The 22,275-nt window shown below is 39.1% G+C and overlaps 1 protein-coding gene and 1 pseudogene across 4 annotated transcripts in view; one reads left to right on the plus strand and one right to left on the minus strand.

Moving 5' to 3' along the window:
• The first annotated feature begins 1,890 nt into the window (after nt 1-1,890).
• LOC143662252 (centriolin-like) overlaps nt 1,891-22,275 on the plus strand; it is a 64,531-nt gene continuing 44,146 nt past the window's right edge. The window contains exons 1-5 of one of the 4 annotated variants that reach the window (XM_077135826.1): nt 1,910-2,181; nt 2,482-2,614; nt 11,680-15,156; nt 16,505-16,770; nt 17,976-18,185. In XM_077135826.1, the coding sequence (XP_076991941.1) occupies nt 16,768-16,770; nt 17,976-18,185 (213 nt within the window). In that variant the 5' untranslated portion in view covers nt 1,910-2,181; nt 2,482-2,614; nt 11,680-15,156; nt 16,505-16,767. Of the gene's footprint in view, nt 2,615-8,913; nt 15,157-16,504; nt 16,771-17,975; nt 18,186-22,275 lie in introns of those variants that run through there. The other 3 variants (XM_077135825.1, XM_077135827.1, XM_077135824.1) reach the window with 3 other exon arrangements.
• On the minus strand, nt 13,771-15,311 carry LOC143662250 (ezrin pseudogene; annotated as a pseudogene).

A 22,275-nucleotide genomic window follows, 5' to 3' on the forward strand; every position in this document is an offset into this window, starting at 1 on the left:
GCTTTTTAAACAGCAGCCATTCTCTTGGGTGTGAAATGGTATCTCATTGTGGTTTTTACTTGCATTTTCCTGACTGCAAATGTCATTGAGCATCTTTTAATTTACTTTTTGGTCCTATGTGTATTTTCTTCGTCCACTTTTAAATTAGGTTGTTTCTTCTTCTTGCTGTTGTCATTAAAGTGAAGGCTTTCTTTATATATTCTGGATGTTAAACCGTTATCAGATATATGATTTTCAAATATTTTCTCCCATTGTGCAGATTGTCATTTTACTTTCATTATAAAATTATTTGAGGCACAAATGTTTATAGTTTTGGTGAGATCCCATGTATCTATTTCTTCTTCTGTGGCTTGTGTTTTGGGTGTAAAGTCAAGAAAGCATTGTCTAACACACTGCCCTGAATATGCATCCCTCCGTTTTCTTCTAGGAATTTGATAGTTCTGGTTCTTTTATTTAGGCCTTTAATCCATTTTGAGTTGAGTTTTGTATAAGTTGTGAAGTAGGAGTCCTTCCCTTTTTTGCAAATAGAGATCACGTTTCCCCAGCACCATTTGTTGAAGAGACTATTCTTTTCCAACTGAGTGGTCTTTGCGCCCTTGTCAAAACTCAGTTGACCTGGCATCAAGGGATTGAGAAAACCTTCTCAACCAAAAGGGAGAAGAGAGAAATGAGACAAAATCAAGTGTCAGTGACTGAGAGATTTCAACAGAGTAGAGAGGTTATCCTGGAGGTTATTCTTACACACTATATAGGTATCTCCTTTTTAGTTTATGGTGTATTGGAGTGGCTAGAGGGAAGTACCTGAAACTGTAGAGCCATGTCCCTGTAGCCTTGATTCTTGAAGATGATAGTATAATGATATAGCTTTTACAATTTGACTGTGTGATTGTGAAAACCATGTTTCTGATGCTCCTTTTATCTAAGGTTTGGAGATGAAGAAAAACTATGGATAAAAATAAACAAATAATAAGGGGAACAAAGGTTAAAATAAATTGAGTAGATTGAAATACTAGTGGTTAATGAGAGGGAGGGATAAGGGGTATGCTATGTCTGAGTTTTTTATTTTTAATTTCTTTTTCTAGAGTGATGCAAATGTTCAAAAAAATGATCATGGTGATGAATACACAACTATGGAATGATACTGTTAGCCACTGATTGTATACCATGTATAGAATGCTTGTATGTCAAGAATGCTTAAGGTTTTACAATAAATAAATAAGTATATATATATATATTTTTTTGGGGGGGGTGCATGGTCCAGGAATCGAGCCCAGATCTCCCGCATGGAAGGTGAGCATTCTACTACTGAACAACCTGTGTACCCAATAAAAATATTTTTCTAAAAATCAGTTGACCTTCTCTCTCTCTAAGCTCAACTCTGCAAGTGAAATCATTGCCCTCCCCCCTATATGGGACATGACATCCAGGGATGAAATTTTCTCACTGGGAGCATGGGAAATGACTCCTAGGGATTAGCCTGGCCCTGTATTGCATGTGCAAGCCTGAAGTTTGTTATTTAGACTTTGCAGGTAACTTTCCTTAATTCAAATCAGTCCTGTACCAAGTATATATCAGGAAGTGATTTAAAAAATAATAATAAAAATCAGGCCTGTTTAGGCACTGTGATAAAAGTGGCAAAAATAAATCAGGGATGCTTCCACGAGCCCCAAGCTCCAAGACCCTAAACACTTAACTGAAATATTTATTTCCTTTTTATAAAAACTGGAACATGATGAGGGAGTTTACTCATCTAATAAAAAAGATACATACTTGAAGCACCTGACTATGGTGGGACGTCATCGTGCTAAGGCCTGCCGCCCCCACCCCCAGTCCTGCCTCCCTGCCACACAGCCTTGACACAGCTTCAAACTCCTTGATTCTCAGCTTCATGTTGTCCTGCCAGATCTACCTCAGCGTCTTGTACTTGTCGTGCCCTTGTCTCATATTTTCACTGTGGATGATGTCACTGTGGGACCTCTTGTTCTTGTCTCTGGCCTGGGACAGCTAGTTGGTCAGGGTCATCAGCTGCAGCTGCATGCACTGATTCTTCTCAGCTGCAGTGATTCACTTCTCATTGTGGTTGTCCAGGATGCCCTCAATGTACAGCTCGGTGTAGAAGCCAAGAGTTTAAAGCAAGACCTACAGAATTTGTTGCAAGCTGCTGGCCTCAGGATGGCAGCGGTAAACTGTGGCGATTGTTGTGTAGAGCGGTCTGGGAGGAAGAGAATGTTTACCCCAAACAGTTATGTTAAGTATGAAGAACACTGTGAGATAAGAATCTTGCTCCCTCAGGAAATGCCTGCATATCTATTGACATCCTGTGGTATATAACTAGGATCTGGTTGAGAATAAAATGGTCTGAAGTCTGTGTGAAGTAAACTCAAGCTTCAGACCCCCTGAGCCTGTCTGTGTCTTTCTTTCTTTCTTCCTTTCTTCTTTTCCTCATCATTCCTTAATATCCTTCGAGCTCTGTTTCTACAGAAAGCAACATTTGGCGCTCAAACGTGGGGCTCAAAGAAGAAGACTCCAAATCAATATTAAGGAACCAAGGAAAAGTCTCATTAGAGGCACGTGTGTCCAGCCGATAGAAGAGGACTCGAGTCATATTGGTAAAGTAAGAATTTTCCTTGGATCATCAGGGTAACGGGTAATCATAATAGGCGGCTGGAGGAGTATGTGTGTGTGTTAAAGCTACTGGGGTGCCTGTTAAAACATCTGAATTAGTAAGCTTATTTGAGCTCATTCAAAAACATTGTTGTTGGTTTCAGCCTTAAGGCCATAATGTTTTAAATCTTAAGTAATGGAAATTCGTTATGAAGGCTTTGCAGTGAATAAACGACGGGGAAAATATTCCTGTTTCTATTTGGTTATTGTGTTCAGTCAGGCAATGAACTACCTGGCTCATGCTTTGTCTTAAACTCTAAGTTGTGTTTCTTCTCAATCTCTCACTACCACTTCTTACCCTGTTTCAACAGTTGCTTGAGCCGGACTCGGCAATTGGTGCCCAAACAGGGATCTAATAAGGGAACTCTTAAAGCATAAAGTGAGGAGATAGATGCTCCAGGGACATCCACTACAAATACTACAGGCAGGCCTTTTTGGGTTGAGCAGTGGCCCTTATCTGTAGAGAGGTTTGAGGCTCTGACTCGGTTGATTTGGGAACAGTTTGGAGCAAGACGTTTAGAGGAGTCTCGTGGTTCTTGGAATTCTCCAATATTTATTGCAGGAGGGAGGTCAGGAAAATGGAGAATATTGACTGATTTGATAAAAGTTGATACTGTGGTTCAGTTTATGGAGTCATTGCAGCCTGGTTTGCCCACACCAGTTGTAATTTCTAAGAACTGATTTATTATGATAGATTTTAAAAATTGCTTCTTTGCTGTGCCTTTGACAGAGCAGGATAAAGAAAGATTGGTTTCTGGGCTTGTTCTTGATGGGCTGCCTTTATATAGGGATTCATGTACATCTGAGTCAGAAAGTATTCAGTGAGAAAGGTGCCATACCAAACGGGGGTCAGTGCTCATTGATGGTTCCTGTGGCAGGTTGGTCCCCAATGGGGTGTGCAGTTCGGGATTGTAGTTCTGACTCAAGGTATTCTGTTAGGTTACCTTTGTTTAGTCTGAATGATTATTCTATGAGATTTATACCAATACTACAGGGAAAGTCCTATGACTCAGAATGGGAACAGCAACCCCATTTCCTTTTGTTAACTTAAATCCTCAATAAACAGCAATTTGGAAACTGGCTATGAGTTTAGCTTCTACTCATGTTTGAAAAGAGAAATATATTTTAAGAACTTTAAAACTAAATTCTTGTTAAAAACTATATATTGATAGTTAATGCATATTTGAAACATTAAAGTATTTTAAATATTTAACATTATTCTAACAAATTTAATTTTGATGGTAATTACATATGTGGTAAAATATTTGTTCAAAGTAATGATTTAAGTATGAAAAATATGAAAGATGTATTTTTATTAATAGGAAAACAGAATAGTTTTATCCTAAAATGAATAACTGTTACTAAGTGAGAAAAATATAGGACAAAGCCTAAACTAATATAATAAGTGCTGAGGGTTTGTAAAAATAGAAATTATGGTTAAAATCAAGAAAGATTTAATGAGTCTAAAATGACAATGTTTTCTTGGACTTTTAGCCTGTTCTAATGAAAGGATATAAAAAAATTCTAAATAATTAGTTAGAAAGCAAAGAGTCTGTGTTTTATCAAAATAACTTATGTTAACTTTTATCATGTTGTTATCTGTATAAAAAATACTGATTTTCTCCTGGGTATCATTATACTGGCAAAAAGTGCTTCTTTTCTTGCCGTAAACCAGGTGGCTTAATCTCTTAATCTAAGTACTATTATTATAAATGAATCTATTACTGACTAAATAATATTCAAATCATTTAAATACCTAAATTCCTTTAAGCCAAAATACTTTAATGCTTTGTCCAGTGTTTATATAAACTATATATGTATAAACTAAATTTATCCCAAGATAACCATGGCTTATATTGGAAGCAGATCAGATTTGAGGGTTGAATGCAAGGAAAAAATATACTTGTGGAGTCTTTTTTGTTCACCTGATGTTGCCATTACATGCAACTGATATTGCTATCACATGACCTTGGTAAGAAATAGTTAAAATGTACACTCTAGCTGGGAGGACTGGCTATCCCCCCAGAAAGAGGTGTACTTTAATAAAGATATCTAGGTCCCAGGAAGCTCCTCTTGGTCCCTAGTCAGTTCCCAGAGGACCCAACTGGGCCCCGTCATGTAAGCAAATCAGAATTTGGCCACTATTGTGAGAAAATATCATAAAAACTGCATGAAATAAATTTAAAATTAGCAAAAATGCACAACCAATTATAAAGAATCCACATTCTTGCATTCCTTTTTAATCAATCCAATGAATTCAGTTTTAAAAATCTGGTCAATTACTATGGGTACACGTCACTATTGACACCCTACTTTCATTTTTGCTACCTGCCACTTTAGGGATTCCTAATTATATGTTACAAAACTTGTTTGATATTTTACAAGGAGATTTTAACTTATTAAGCAAAAGGCAGTTAACAGCTGCAGCTGAATGAGAGTTACAATTAATTGAACAATGCATTCAAAAAGGACAGCTTGTTCAAATAGATTTTAAAAAGCCTGTTGATTTTATTATTTTCTTTACCTTGCAATCTCCCACAGGCCTATTTTAGCAAGACGGTGTTTTAAAATGGATTTTTTTACCAAACAATTGACAAAAATGTTTAAATACATATTTGCAAAAGATTATTTCTTTAATAGCCAAAAGTCACCAAAAATATTATCAATTAAGAGGTCATGATCCCTAATTGCATAGTGTGTGATCCCACAAAGGAAGAGGTTCAAAGTCTATATATTTTCAATACCTCTTGGCAAATAGCATTACGTGACTTTAAAGGACAAATGAATAATCATTTGCTATATCAAAACTTTTACAATTTTTGAAAAATGAACGCAATGGATTTTGCCTAAAATAGTTCTAGCTTCCCTGCTAGCTATTACTGTCTTTACTGATGATAATATTAATGGGAAGGCTGCATATGTCACCCCAGTGGAAAACAAGTTAGAAAATGCCTTATTGTCCCGACCCGCAGGACAGTCAACGGGGTCCGCCACCTGCTGAGGGAAGAATGGCTATGGGACAGAGAGACGCAAGAAGGACAGCAAGACAGGATTCTGATCAAGCTGCAAATTTTATTAAGCAAGCCGGGTGTATATATACCGACTTGGGGAGGGAGTAGGGTATGTGGAGCATTATGATAGGAGGGAGTTCGCGCTGGCGGGAAGGGCTGGTTAGATAATTGGTGGGGAGTTCGCGCCGGCGGGAAGGTCCCGGCAGGAACCTATTTCCGTGAAGAACCTTGTTGTACTATATAGATGCCATTGCATCAGCCGGGGTGGCCATGTTGGCTCAATCGCCATCTTAGGTTAGCCTCTGGTCCCCAACATCTCTTCCCTTTGTTTTTCAAAAAAGGGATGGAGGAAGAATGCTGATTAAGCATTATTTTGGCATTAACCTTTGCTGGGGGAAGTAGAGGCCTCATTCCCCAAGTTGCTTGTGGCTCTGTTTTTTGGGGGAGGGGAATTTTTGCAGAGCGAACCCCTATGCAAATGAGGCATACTTCTCAAGGAGCTCGAAAATGGCCTTTGATTGTTCTGGCCCTCCTTTGCAGTGTTTTGCCTTGCACCCAGCGGTACCAATCATAGCATAAGCCAGAAGCATACTTTCGAGTGGTATGCTGCTCCCGTAGGAGGGGGGGATTTACAGAGGGTAGATGTTTTCTTGGCCTTCCAGGGTTACACCCTGGTCCTGGAGATGGAGCCTTTGGTAATGCACCTGAATGGGCCTCCCTAGGGCTGAGTTAACTTGATCCTTTACAAGCTGCAGTATTTTCCTTATAATAGCAGGTGCAATAGATATTATAAGGAGTAGGGTTATTAAGGGGCCTAATATAGGGAGGAGGTAAGGGAGGATTCCATTGAGTCCCCAGGAGGAAACTCCTTGGGCTTCCCGCTTACGTTTACGGTTTTCAATTCCTTCCCTAAGTTTGGTCATGGAGTTTTTAACTAATCCAGAATGATCAGCATAAAAACAACATTCCTCGCCTAATGCTGCACAAAGCCCTCCTTGTTTAAGGAAGAGCAGGTCTAGCCCTCTTCTATTTTGGAGAACTATTTCTGATAGGGACGTAAGGGACTTTTCAAGGTGGGTGATGGAAGTTTCAATACGGGTTAAGTCCTCGTCTATTGCAGCTCTTAGGCTGGAGAGGCTTTGTTGTTGGAGGATGATTGAGGCGATACCGGTGCCTAGACCAGCAACACCAGTAGATGGATTCTTAGACTTCAGTCGTCTGTCAGCTTAGCCGTCGTTGAATAGGTTATAGCAGGGCTTGCTGGTTTATTAGTAGCTTCAGCTGTGCTGGAGAAAGAAAGAGAGAAAAATGCCTTTTCTCAGGGCAACCTTTTTGCCCTGGACAGATTGTTATTGTCTATTTGTTTTGTTAATCGCTCTGGTAACCATTTGTCTGAATTGAATTCCCTAGAATATATATACACTGATTCTCTGCCCCATATCAGGACCGGATCTGGTCCTCACCAAGTGTTGACAGAATTTTTTAAACATTTGACCTGTGTATTCAGGACCATTATCAGTTTTTATATGCTGAGGAATTCCTAAAGTGTTAGGTAGCAAAAATGAATGCAGAGTGTCAATAGTGACGTGTGCCCATAGCAAATGACCAGATTTTTAAAATTGAATTCATTGGATTGATTTAAAAGGAATGCAGGAATGTGGATTCTTTATAATTGGTTGTGCATTTTTGCTAATTTTAAATTTATCGCATGCAGTTTTTATGGTATTTTCTCACAATAGTGGCCAAATTTCGGTTTGCTTACATGACGGGGCCCAGTTGGGTCCTCTGGGAACTGACTAGGGACCAAGAGGAGCTTCCTGGGACCTAGATATCTTTATTAAAGTACACCTCTTTCTGGGGGGATAGCCAGTCCTCCCAGCTAGAGTGTACATTTTAACTATTTCTTACCAAGGTCATGTGATAGCAATATCAGTTGCATGTAATGGCAACATCAGGTGAACAAAAAAGACTCCACAAGTATATTTTTTCCTTGCATTCAACCCTCAAATCTGATCTGCTTCTAATATAAGCCATGGTTATCTTGGGATAAATTTAGTTTATACATACATAGTTTATATAAACACTGGATAAAGCATTAAAGTACTTTGGCTTAAAGGAATTTAGGTATTTAAATGATTTGAATATTATTTAGTCAGTAATAGATTCATTTATAATAATAGTACTTAGATTAATAGATTAAGCCACCTGGTTTAGGGCAAGAAAAGAAGCACTTTTTGCCAGTATAATGATACCCAGGAGAAAATCAGTATTTTTTATACAGATAACAACATGATAAAAGTTAACATAAGTTATATTGATAAAACACAGACTCTTTGCTTTCTAACTAATTATTTAGAATCTTTTTATATCTTTTCATTATAACAGGCTAAAAGTTCAAGAAAACATTGTCATTTTAGACTCATTAAATCTTTCTTGATTTTAACCATAATTTCTATTTTTACAAACCCTCAGCACTTATTATATTAGTTTAGGCTTTATTCCATATTCCATTATTCAAAAATAATGCGTAGGGGGCAATTTTTTGAATAATGACCCGATTTGTTACAATTAAAACAGATGGGGCCGTTGTTTTGAGGGCGATTTTGTAAGACAGCTAATATTGCTTGAGTATTAGGACTTATTCCGTTACAAAGTTTAATATAATTGGAGAGGTCACTGTTACGAAAAGGGTGGATTGCTGCCTGACAGGCGGTGTTAGCATTTTCATAAGCGAGATGCTTGATAAAATCGCTTTCGCTTTCCTGATCACCAAGAATGCACTGGGCTGCGGTCTGTAGCCGACTGAGGAAGTCAGTATACGGCTCACTGGGGCCCTGAACTATTTTTGATAAAGAGGAGGTGAGAGTCCCTTTTTGGGGGAGTAGCCTCCATGCTTTAATGGCGGCGGACTGCACCTGGAGACCAAGTCCTCGGGGGTATTGTGCCTGGGTAGAATTAAGATGATAAGGACTTGACCCTAGAAGCTTTTTTTTTTTTTTTTTTTTTTTTTTTTTTTTTTTTTTTTAAAGGAAAGACAGAGAGAAGGAAGGAAGGATAGAAGGAAGGAAGGAAGGAAGGAAGAAAGGGAAACATCTTTAAACATTTTCTTGTTTTTTTTTTATTGTATTTTGTTTTTCCGTTTTTTGTTACATGGGCTGGGGCCGGGAATCGAACCGAGGTCCTCCGGCATAGCAGGCAAGCACTTTGCCCGCTGAGCCACCGCGGCCCGCCCCCTAGAAGCTTTTTTAATGACCAAGATTTTGTGCTGTCTTTTAAGATGTTGCTTTCAGCATACTTTTTACACTGTTCTTCATAATCCGCTTTCCATAGCAGGAAATCGCCACCTGATAGGGTGGCTCTGGCGAGCTGTGACCAATCATTTGGAGGAAGCTCCTTTTCGCTAATATTGTCTAGCAAAGCCAGAGTAAAAGGGGCAGTTGCTCCATAATCATGCACGGCTTTTTAAAGTTCTTTTAAATATTTTAGATTAATCCTTTTGAATCTATTGGTTCAGGGTGTTTCCTCCCGCTCGCGGCTACGCTCGTGGCTACATTCTGATTTTATTTCGTTCTCATCATTAGCCTTCTCGCTCCCTTCCTCCTCACTGCTTTCCTGTTCAGACTGAGCCTCGGAAGCTTCTGACCTTGCCTTTTGCTGGCTACAGAGGACCGGACCGGAAAAGTGTAGTGGGCACAGCAGGGGTTAGAGGGCTTATTTTGGTTAGTCATTAGAGAAAGAGAAGAGAGCGCCTGACTGGAGGTTTGCAGGGAGTTAAGGAGGTGATTATTTTGCAGTTGTTGTCGGTTAGCTCTGGCCTGTTCTTGGGCAAAGAGTTCATTAAAGGCATTTGCATTGTTTCTGAGCATAGTGGCCGCTTCCTCCAAGGCTGTATATTGTGGCAGGAAGGGCGGAACTCGGGGCATTATAGGATAGCAATGGTGAGGAGGTTGTGGTGCACAGGGCACATGAGGGGGGGGGTCGGAAGGCCGGGAGATTATCAAAACCTGAGAGGGGTTTTTCGGCACAAGGAGTTTTATTTTCTCGGAGGTCAGTGTCATTTGGTATATGTATAGTGACAGAATTACATTCTGAGTGGGGTCTGGAGAGGGGACGTGCATTTTTTAAGGCATTCTCTCCCTCTCTATAAAGCTTTAGTATTTCAGGGTGTGAATTTTTTAAGGCGTTTTCTCCCTCTCTACAAAGCTCTAGTATTTTAGGGTCTGAAGGGGAAGTTTTTATGGCCTCATTGATTAAGTTCCAATAATTGAAGGTTGTAACTGGTACCTTTTCTGGCCCGAAAATTTTATAATAGTCCTTTAAACAATCTCCTACTCTCGATCAGCATTTTTGGTCTATGGTCCTATCAGCAGGGAACCATGGACAGGTTTGATAGACAAACTGAAAGAAATTTCTAAAGTCCTTTTTCTTAACTCTCGCTCCTCGCGTCTTGAGGGTTTCTTTTAATTGTCTCACATAAAGCTCATGTGTACTAGATTCCTGTCCCATAGTGAATTTTTAAAATGAAAATGAAAGTGACTTACTGCGTGATCCTTCGCTCTTCTCTTTTTTTGTCCGTCGGCGCGAGGCAGTGTCGCCGGGGCTGCATTCACAGGCGAGTTACTTCTGTGGCAGTCCGGGGTTATGGGAGGGCCCTCCTCAGTTTTTGGCACGCAACGCTTCTATCTCTCAGCTAGCGGTCAAGTCCCATGTTGGGCGCCAATTGTCCCGACCCGCAGGACAGTCAACGGGGTCCGCCACCTGCTGAGGGAAGAATGGCTATGGGACAGAGAGATGCAAGAAGGACAGCAAGACAGGATTCTGATCAAGCTGCAAATTTTATTAAGCAAGCCGGGTGTATATATACCGACTTGGGGAGGGAGTAGGGTATGTGGAGCATTATGATAGGAGGGAGTTCGCACCGGCGGGAAGGGCTGGTTAGATAATTGGTGGGGAGTTCGCGCTGGCGGGAAGGTCCCGGCAGGAACCTATTTCCGTGAAGAACCTTGTTGTACTATATAGATGCCATTGCATCAGCCGGGGTGGCCATGTTGGCTCAATCGCCATCTTAGGTTAGCCTCTGGTCCCCAACACCTTATACCTCAGCCCAGTGTACTGAATTAGCAGCTGTAATTCAAGTATTGCAAAGTTTTCCACAATCTCTTGATATTGTTTCTGATTTTGAATATGTTTACCAAACAGTTACTCACATTGAGACGGCTTCTTTGTTTAAAAGAAATGAATTGTCCTGAATGTTTTTACATTCACAAACATTAGTCAAAAGCTGAATTACTCCCCTTTTTATCATGCATATAAAGAGCTCAAACTAATCTTCCAGGTCCTTTATCATTACAAAATCAGCAAGCAGATACTCTTATGGGGGTAATGCAAAATCCCACAACATTTCACAAATTGACTCATATCAATAGCAAAGGGCTGTGAAAGAAATTTCCATCTTTTTTAAACAGCAAGATCAGGACATTGTTAGGACTTGTCAAACCTGTGGGCCTTTAAATGCACTCCTATCTGCATCAGGGATTAATCCTAGGGGTCAAAAAGCAAATGAATTATAGCACATGGATGTTACTCGTATTTCACATTTTAGTAAAATGCAATATGTGCATGTTATCATAGACACTTGTTCTCATTTCATCTGGGCTACCGCACAATCTGGAGATCGTTTTTGCCATGTTCAATCACATTTACTTAATGCTTTTGCTGTTGTGGGATGCCCTCAATCTATTAAAACGGACAATGGTCCTGTTTATACAGGAAAACAATTTCATAAATTTTGTACTACTTTTAATATTACTCATATTACAGGAATTCCACACAATCCCTCAGGGCAAGGAATTATTGAACGAGCAAACCGGATGCTAAAGTCTATGCTTTTAAAACAAAAAGGGGGAGACAATGATCAGGAGGATGATGTTATGAAAATAAGTACTCCTAAAGATCAATATTGTTTACTCTAAATTTTTTAAACATTTATGATAATTCATCACAGACTCCAACAGAACAACATTTTAGCAATTTGGAAAAGAAAAATGATATATCCCAAACAGAACTGCAGCTGCAGCCAATCTACTGGAAAGATGTTAAAGATGATTTATGGAAACCAGGAATCATAAAGGTGTGGGGTAGGGGATTTGCTCTTGTCATTGCAGATGACGGAACTTCAGTTTGGATTCCCTCGAAGAGAATAAAACGCAGACATATCGACCTGGACAAAAATAACTAAATGGGTAATGTATACTATAGGACATACAATTTTGATTGCTGAAGGACAGGGACATATTTATACTTACTGGGATTATCTGTGAGCCCTAACATGGGCCAATTCAACTTTACCAAAATAATCTGAATACAAGTTTAAGATTCCTAGGTCCAATAAAAAGAAAACTGGTGTCAAATTTAATTCCATTTTTAGAAAGACCTATATGCATAAATCTATGGATACAAAGGATACTTGCCTGTTAGATGGGAAAGAAAGTTGGAATGGATGAGTTATATCATATGGATTGAGCAGTTATCATAATTAATGATTCCTATGGAATTGTAAGAGATGCAGCCCCTGTGGGGTCTCCCATCTCTAACTTGAAGATAACTGAGACTATATGGATAGGCAAGCTAAATCAGGGTTTAATTCATGGAGGATAATTTGTGCCAAATTCATGGGATGTTAAATATAGCATTAGTGAAAGAAATTGACAGAAAATTTTTCTAGGACTGAGACCAATTTTTATAGCCAATTCTAATAACTATAACTTCTTTTTAAATAGCAGCCATAAGCACTATATACAAATATGTATTAGAGATCCATATATACTTGTTAAAGTTCATATGCATATAAGAAATCAATCTTCTAATTGTGAAAATTATTCTGTATTCACTTGTCCCCAAGCATTTATGTTGCAGGAAAATGAGACGATTATAGCAGCAAGGAGAAGAGGTATTTGGCTGCCGGTGCAGATGTCAAGATCTTTGCAATCCTCTCCAGAAACACATATACTGATCCATTTGGCAAAAGAATATCTAAAAAGGACTAATAGACTAATTGGATTCATTATTGCATCTATCATTGGAATCATTGGAAGCATCACAGTGGCTGCAGTCGCTGGAACCGCATTGCAACAAACTATACAGATGCAGCATTGTTAGAAAAACACCAATGAACTGTGGCATAGACAATCTCATTGATGAGCAAACTAATAATGGACTAAATGATATAGAAATGACATTGGTTCATATTGGAGATCAAATGTATAATTTAAATTTTTTACAAAGTTTAAAGTGTAAAAGGAATAAGAGCAGTTTTTGTATTACCCTCTTTTAACATATGGCTTGTTTGAAATAGAATGGGAAAAGGGAATAGGCATCTTTTAAGGCTTTCAGATAGTTTAAGTCCTGATATCTTAGAATTACAAAAAAGGGGTATTAGAATGTAAATTAGAATAATCTACATATAGCCTATGGAAGTAATGTTACACAATCACTTACCCAAGAGCTAAAAAATCTTAGGTTTGGGGCTGTTTATACTTCGCTTCCTCCTCAGCTGTGTTTAACAACAAAGAAAAAGGTGATTCTTGCAAAAACTCGTTGGCTCCCTCCTGAATCAAAGTCAGAGAGCTTGACTGGCAGCCATTGATGGGTAAGACCCTTCAGAGCCTAAGGGCAACCTAAGACAGGCACTGGCCACCTCTGCTTATAACAATGTGATTCTTGTGAATCAAAGTCAGAGACCTTGACTGGCAGCCAATGACGGGTAAGACCCTTCAGAGCCTAAGGGCAACCTAAGACAGGCGCGGTCACCTCTGTTTATAGTCACCCTAAAAAGGTGATTCTTGTTTTCCTCGGCTTATAAAATAAAAAGGGGGAAATGTAGAAGCCAAGAGTTTAAAGCAAGACCTACAGAATTTGTTGCAAGCTGCTGGCCTCGGGATGGCAGCGGTAAACTGTGGCGATTGTTATGTAGAGCAGTCTGGGAGGAAGAGAATGTTTACCCCAAACAGTTACGTTAAGTATGAAGAACACTGTGAGATAAGAATCTTGCTCCCTCAGGAAATGCCTGCATATCTATTGACATCCTGTGGTATATAACTAGGATCTGGTTGAGAATAAAATGGTCTGAAGTCTGTGTGAAGTAAACTCAAGCTTCAGACCCCCTGAGCCTGTCTGTGTCTTTCTTTCTTTCTTTTTTTTCTCATCATTCCTTAATATCCTTCAAGCTCTGTTTCTACAGAAAGCAACAGCTCGGCACTGTAACTCTTGTACTCCAGACCTTCTTGTGAGCTCTCCTGCACGTGGAAATTCACAGGCTCATACACAGGTGGCGGCAGGGGCAGCAACGCAGTCATCAATAGGTGCAGCCTCTCCTTGGTTGTCACCAGTTCATCCTGGGCTTCTTTGGTCCTGGGCTGCTATTCTTCAAGCTCATCCTCCTTGTGCCTCCTAGCCTCTTCCAAAAGGACAATCTTGACAGCATACCCTGTCAATTTCACAGCCAGCTGCTCCTGGGTCTTTATCTGATCTATGGCCTGCCACTCCAGCTCCTCCTTGGCTTGCAGGGGGCCACAGAGTCAAGCCTCCAAGTGCTCAGCCTCCTGGGCATGCTTCCTCTCCTCCTCCAGCTGCAGGGTTCTCTGAATATGACTAGAGAGTTCTTTCTCTGCTCTCTTAGTTTTTTTGTTTGTAATCCTGAAGTCTTAGCATCAGCTCTTCCTTTTCTTGCATTATGTGCTCCTTTTCTTTTCAGTTTCCAGCTGTTGCCACTCCAGCTGCTTCTGGTGCTTCTCCTTCCAGGCCTGGGCCTTCATCTGTTGTACCTCGATGATGTCAAGCTTCCTGTGGCACATGTGTAGCTCATGGCTCCCCATGCACAGCTACAGAATTCACTTGTTGATTCTCAGGTGCCTTCTTGTCGATGGGCTTAATGACAAACTTTTGGTCATTGAAAGAGATGTTTCATTCCAAGGGAAGCCAATCTTTAGGGTCAACTTACCTTTCTCATATTTAGCCCAAGAGCATTAACTCCAAGCCAAAGGTTTATTCCTTTCTTATTATTTATCCAGGTCCTGAGCAATCTTCAGGTACTCCAACATAGCATTATCTTTGAGCATCCCACAGTACTCAGCATGCTACCCCTGGATCCAGTCCTCCCACTGGTCTCTGGTGAGCTTGTGCTGATTTCATCACTCTGAGGAATCAGGCACTTGGAAATGAAGTACCCAGACTTGTGTATTTCTGCTATAGTTGCTAAACTTGGCCTGAAGACATAGGACCCAAGGAGCAATGTTCTTAGGGAGGCAGTAAATCTCATCACTGAGAATTTCTTCATTCACTTGGAGAAAGAAAAGCTTCTGCGTGATGTGTTGGATGAGCTCCTCAGATGTATCTTCAGAGTAGAACTTATCCTGGAACTTGAACTGGAGGGGGCTTTCCTTTCCGAACTCCTGGGCAGAACTTTTAATCAAGTTTCAGCCAGGTAGGAAATCCTTTATTATTCACATACTGGAGTCCAAATTATCACATTTTCTGAAGACCAGTGGTCTTAAGCACCTAATCAAAAAGCTGTTTTCCAATAGAATTTGGCTGAATGGCAAACTACAGCTCTGCATCCATGGTAGTATTATGTACATGGATTTTGGCATTTTTCAGTTCCTGGTGTGTTTTCATGGATCCTTTGGAAACACAACTCAGTGGTAGCAGGTGAAGCAAGGCTTCCAAACTGCAGTGCCCACCAAGTGGTCTGTTGAGCTCTTGTAGTGGACAGTGTATCCATCATCCAATCTCAGCCTTTTGACTGGGGAATTTAATCCATTTACATTTAGAGTAACTACTGATAATGCAGGACTTTCTTCTGCCACTTGCTATTTTATAAATCTTATATGTTTTTTGAGCCTTAATTCTTTCATTAATTTTACTCTCATATTTATTTGATCTTTTGTCCTTTTGGAGACTCTTCTCATTTCTTTCTGAATATATTTTTCATGTATGTAAAATTTAAGATCCTAAAAATCTATAACAATCATACTTGACTTGATGCTGAATTATATTCAGTAACATGAACATATACTGTTCTTATATACTTCTTCCACTTTTTTTACAAAAAATTATACTTTTGTATACTGAGTGTCCAAAACCATTAATTTATCATACTTTTATACATTTGCTAAACTTTTTATGGGAAGGGCTGCATAGAGCAGTCTCAGGTATTAAATACAATCTATAACACTTCAGAAAACCTCTAGACTGCCCAAGATTCTTCACTTATAAATGAAAGTATTTGACCAGACTGTTTCTAAGCCCCTTTCAGCATTAACATTTGTTTATAAAGAATCTAGATCACTTCTTTCAGTAAATGTTCCATTTCTCATTGGAGGTTTAATCACCATAGTTGCCATTTATTGTGTACCACTAGGTGTTTCATATAAATTCTCATTTGGTTCTCACGTTTCTGAAAGAGAGATAATTCTATGTATAGATGAGGTCATGGAAGTTAAAAAGTTAGCCTAACTTGTTCTAAGTCAAAATGGTAATGTTTACTGGAAGTGAGACTGGAATCCAGCTCTAACTCCAGAGACTGACTTCTATAGAATACACCTTCAAGAAACATTATGCACATGCTTTTCTCAAGTTGCTCCAATCAAAATGACAAAATCATTACCTGGTAGGTTATACATACTTGAGCATTTGAAAATTTCCAAGTTCTTACAGTTCTAATAAACACAGTAGTTAGCATTTGTACATCTTTAAATAAATGAGCTCAATTCCAAGTAAGCTACAAATTTTACACAATAGGATTTACTGTTTAACTCTCTCTCACTTTTTAGATGGCAAACCAAAAAGATTTGGAGAAAAGACAAATGGAAATCAGTGAAGCAATGAGGACACTTAAATCTGAGGTGAAAGATGAAATCAGAACCACCCTTAAGAATCTCAACCAGTTTATTCCAGAACTACCAGCAGATCTGGAAGCTATTCCTGAAAGAAATGAAAACTTGGGAGAGTTGGACAGCTTGAAGGAGAATTTTCCATTCACCATGAATGACAGACCACCTTGTGAAGAAAAAATAACTTTTCCCAAGTTCATATAATGGTAAGGGTTGATCCTGCTCTTCCCTGGACCTCATAAAAAGACAATTTGGGGTTTTGAAAGATTGATTCCCACCCTCTCCCAGATAAGCTAAACAAGAGATTTAGAGATGGTGGAGGAGGAGGAAGGAAAGAAAGGTTGGTTACTAAAAGCCTATTCGGTAACTCATTGATGTCTCCCTTTTCCCTATGAAAAAGGATGAACACTGGCGTGGAGAGGCATTCCAAGAAAAACCGCATCACAGTGAAGATTGACTCAAGGTTACCATTTAAAAAAAAACAAAAATATTAGTATGACATGCTGGGTACATGGGGAAAAATGAGGGAAATATATTCACATATTGCAATCACATTTACTCCATCACAGCACTCAAAGCAGTTATATAGATTATATGATTAAGTTCAGAGAAGTAAGGAAATGGCAGGGACAGTATTCATAACCATATCTTCTGGTGTTAAGCCCAGTGTTCTTTTAACTACATAATGCTGCTTTGCCTTAACTGAAAGTGACAGAACCTAAGTATTTGGGACAATAAATGGGTAATGATGATAAGATTCACAGGCCAGTGGTTGGGGGAAGGATTAGGAATACTGGAAATGTAGGCTTGGGCATCAGATAAAGAGTTGTTTGGCTCAGAACATTTTAAGTTAGGGGGCCCTGTGGGTCATCCAGGGAAGGATATCTGTAGGCAGCTGAAAATAAGAGTCTAGGGTTTAGGGGTCAGTGTTGACCTACAGATTTGGGAGTTAAGAGTATATATAGATGGGCATTGAAATATGAGAGTCAATGTAGAAGAAGGTAGGGTGCATCTTTGGGGAATGACTGAGGGAGCAGTGCTGCAGTACTGAGGGGAATCCTGTGCCATCCAGTGGTAGCCTCCAACCATATGTGGCTACTGAAATTAATCACAATTACATAAAGTTAAAAATTCTATTTCTCAGTTGTCACATTTAAAGAGCATTTTCAGAAGCCATTCCTGTCCTAAAAAAACAAAACAAACAAACAAAAAAACATTGTGGGAGATGCTAGATGGATATTCTAGATGTATTCTCAATACATAAGCTTTTACCACTTTGTTTTCTTAACTCAGCCTTTTCTCAGCCTATCTCAGATTTGCCTATCAATTGTTAAACATGAGGAAGGCCAAGTAACAGTTCTGGTGTATTTCTTTGGTATAAAACCCTACATTTTATCTTAATATTTTTCAGGCTCAACTTCGACACTATATGTCCAAGCAAGCAGAAGTACTAATTAAAGGAAAGCAGCAGACAGAAGGTACTTTACACAGCTTGAGAAGACAAGTTGATGCTTTAGGGGAATTGGTTACAAGCACCTATGTAGATCCAACATCCTTGTCACCCAGTGGGTCCCAATTGGAGTCTTTGTTTGCTGAGGACTCTCAACTCGGACAAAGCCAGGTAAGAGGAAGCTCTTAAGGTTTTAGCAGATTTCATGGAAAGTAGTTCAAAGCTTTGGGCTGTGTAATCTAGAGATTTAGAACATAAACGCCACTTTACAATCTCTGGAAAACTTGTTGTAGGAAAGACATATTCTCTTGATCCCTGGTAAGTCTGGAATCAAGTTGTTGGTTGATATAAAAGCTGATGGTTTGGGAAATAGACTAGAAGAGGAGATTGGGTGACAGGATCAATATAAAAAGCTGACCTGTGAGTTAATTTAATTCCAAATTTAGTTAATCTGTCCCTCTATATCTTACAGAAAGACAACTAATATGCCTACCATTATTCCTCAACAAATGTGATATGCAGACTTGGCCCTCTTAACTTGCAAACCTATTTAAAAAACAGAAAAACCCTGAATTTTATGTTATAGTTTTCTGTGTGAGCCTTAAATAAGGTTAATAATTTAAAAAGAGCATGAAATTTACTTAGAACATGTAAATCATAACACAGTATTACTGTCAGACAGATAATAGCTTCCATTTTTGAGCACATGCTATGTACAAGTACTGTGTGTAACATTTATGTATTTAATCTTTATACTCTAGGAGATAGGAATTATCCCTTTATATAGATAAGGAAATTGTATAAAATTTGTCATAAAAAATAACAAAACCAAGGCTTAGGGGATAATCTATGTTCTTTGCCACGGAGCAGAATATTATAGTGGTTGAGTCATAGGAACATTTAAGGACAGTTTTTTAATAGACCCAGGAAGGCAAGAGACTTCCGTGGTCATATAGTTAATTAGCAGCAGAGCCAAGATTTGAATATGGTTACCTAGTACCTTCTGCGATGGGAGAGAACCAAATTAGGTAAAGGCTGAAACCATCATGGGTCTCGGGAAAGGGCTTAGGATAAAGAATGGGAGAGGCACTGGGCAATGAAAAATAGTTAAGATTTGGAGGTGTGACAGCCTAGCATAGTGGGAGAAAAGTGCTTGCCAAATTATCATTTCAAGGTGAAAGAAGCATTCAGGTGTTTCTTAATTTCAAGAGAATGATAGTCTTTCAAGTGGTCTTCCATCTTCTTCCAGCAGGTCATGGTCCCTGGGCGAGTCTCTTGTGATGCAACAGTGTAAGCAGAGTAGATCACTATAAGTCTTTAACAGAATATACCAATCTACTTCAAGTATCTTGTTTTTTAAAAAGCTCGGTCAGGCAGTACACGCAGTACTTCTTACTGAGCCCCTCCTCCATGCGCATGGCAGGCTGGTTCCCTGAGAGGAAGGAAAACAGACATTACTAACAGCAAGGGTTTAGCTGAACCAAGCTCCAATTGTGGAATTAATTAACAAATTCTGATTACTGAAAATAGGCCCCCAGCAAAGATAAACCTGGAATAAGTGCTAAATGTACTATGAGTTTTTGCCCTGGCAGAGAGGGAGTGGGGCTGACAGAATTAAAAAAAACCCAAAAAACCTAAGGCTTTTTGAGTCAGGACATCTCAAAATACTTGAATGGGGCTGGACTCGAAACAGAGGGCACATAGAGCCTAGAGATACATAGAGCCACATACCAACTTAAGCTCTTGATTGACAAACTCAAGGGGTGGGGGTCCTGTTCCGAAAAGAATTTTTTTTCTTGGTTTCTACTACTTAACAGCTCATTAGATAAACTGGAAGCCCTCTCAGGGTCCAACACTGTCCTAGGCAAGGGCAGAATTAAGATTGTCTGAGAGACAAAGTAAATGGTCAAGTGATAGAGGTTAATTCCCTAAAGGCTGTGCCTTGCCAAAGAGGAAGGTGGGGCCCAGCTCAAGTGGAATCCCTCCTTCAAGGAATTCAGGCCCCAGGGACTGGAAAACTGAAGTAATAAATGACAACCTACAACCTCACCTCTGTCTCACCCATGCCCCTGGCAGGGAGTCTGCTGAAATTAAAGGTACCACATCACTTTACACTGATAGGAAGTCACAGGCAGACAAGCACCACATGCTAGGCAGGATAGGAAAAACACAGAGCCTAAAGGTTTCATATGAAAGTCTGACAACCAGCTGTGTCTCACCATCAGGGAATACTGATGTTGGTGACCCTTTCCTCCTGAGACATAGGCCAGTCCTCTCAGGGAAAATCTGACTAGGGAATATAATATCTGAGGAGACCCTTCTCCAAAAAAAAAAAAAAAAAGGCTCCATATAGACTGGGGAAGAAACAGGAACTGAAAAATACTGATCAGGTAAACAGAACCTATGCTAGAGGTCTAGAATAAGTTGAACTGAATGTCAAAAAACAGATAGAGAACAAAGCTATCCAGCAAGAAAATCTTAGGTAAAAGAGTGAAAACAACCTCCAGAATAACCTAATTAAGGAAATCAAATGCCTAGATGCCAGCAAAAAATAATGAGTCATACTAGGAAATTGAGAATATGGCTAGACAAAGGAACAAACCAACAATTCAAATTAGATATAGGTGTTGAAATGACTAATCAAGGATGTTCGAACAGACATGGAAAATCTCATCAAAAATCAAATCAACAAGTTGAGGGAGGATATAAAGAAGGCATTGGGTGAACAAAATGAGGAAATCAAAAGTCTGAAAAAACAAATCACAGAACTTATGGGAATGAAAGGCACAGTAGAAGAGAAAAAAAACAAGGGAAACCGACAACATTGGATTTGAAGAGGTAGATGATAGGATTACTGAACTGGAGGACTGGACATTTGAAATTTGACACACAAAAGAAAATATAGGGAAAAGAATGGAAAAATATGAGCAGGGGCCCAGGGAATTGAATGACAACATGAAAGCCCATGAATATACATGTTGTGGGTGTCACAGAAGGAGAGGAGAAGGGAAAAGAAGGAGAAAGACTAATGGAGGAAAGGATTGATGAAAATTTCCCATCTCTTGTGAAAGACATAAAATTAAAGATCCAAGAACTGCAGCATGTCCCAAACAGAATAGATCCACATAGACTCCAAGACACTTACTAACCAGAATGTCAGATGTCAAAGAGGAAGAGATAAGTTTGAAAGCAGCAAGAGAAAAGCAAGCCATCACATACAAGGGAAGCCCAATAAGACTATGTGTGGATTTCTCAGCAGAAACTATGGAGGTGAGAAGGTAGTGGTATGGTATATTTAAGATTCTAAAAGAGAATAACTGCCAACCAAGAATTCTATATGCAGCAGAATTGTCTTTCAAAATGAAGGGGAGATTAAAGCATTTTCAGACAAATAATCACCGAGAGAATTTGTGACCAAGAGACTGGCTCTGCAAGAAATACTAAAGAGAGCACAACAGGCAGACAGGAAAAGGCAGGGAAGAGGTGTGAAGAAGGGTGTAGAAATGAAGACTATCAGTAAAGGTAAAAAAGAAAAAAAAAGACATGAGATATAAAACCTAACAGGCAAAATGATAGAAGGAAGTAATGCCTTTACAGCAATAACACTAAATGTTAATGAATTAAACTCCCCACTCAAAAGACATATACTGGCAGAATAGATTTAAAAACAGGACCCATCTATATGCTGTCTAAATGAGAGTCATTTTAGACCCAAGGACAAAAATAGGTTGAAAGTGAAAGGTTGAGAAAAGATATTTCATGCAAACAACATTAAAAGGAATATCTATACTAATATCTATATCTATCTATACTAATATACAAATTAGACCTCAATATAAAACAATTGAAAGACACCAAGAAGGACACTACATATTAATAAAAGGAACAATTCAACAAGAAGGCATAACAATAACAAATATTTATGCACCGAGTCCGAGTGTTCCAAAATACAAGAGGCAAACACTGAAAACACTAAAGGGAGAAACAAACACCTCTACCATTGTAGTTGGAGACTTTAATTCCCTGCTCTCATAAATGGAAAGAACATCAGACAGAGGATCAAAAAAGAAACAGAGAATTTGAATAATACAATAAATGAGCTCAACTTAACAGACATTTACAGAACATTATACCCCACAACAGCAGGATACACATTTTTCTCAAGTGCTCATGGATCATTCTCAAGGATAGACCATATGCTGGGTCAAAGAAAGTGTCAATAAATTTAAAAAAGATTGATATCATACAAAACACTTTGTCA

Source organism: Tamandua tetradactyla, chromosome 18 (genome assembly GCF_023851605.1).
Source record: "Tamandua tetradactyla isolate mTamTet1 chromosome 18, mTamTet1.pri, whole genome shotgun sequence".
Classification (NCBI taxonomy): domain Eukaryota; kingdom Metazoa; phylum Chordata; class Mammalia; order Pilosa; family Myrmecophagidae; genus Tamandua; species Tamandua tetradactyla.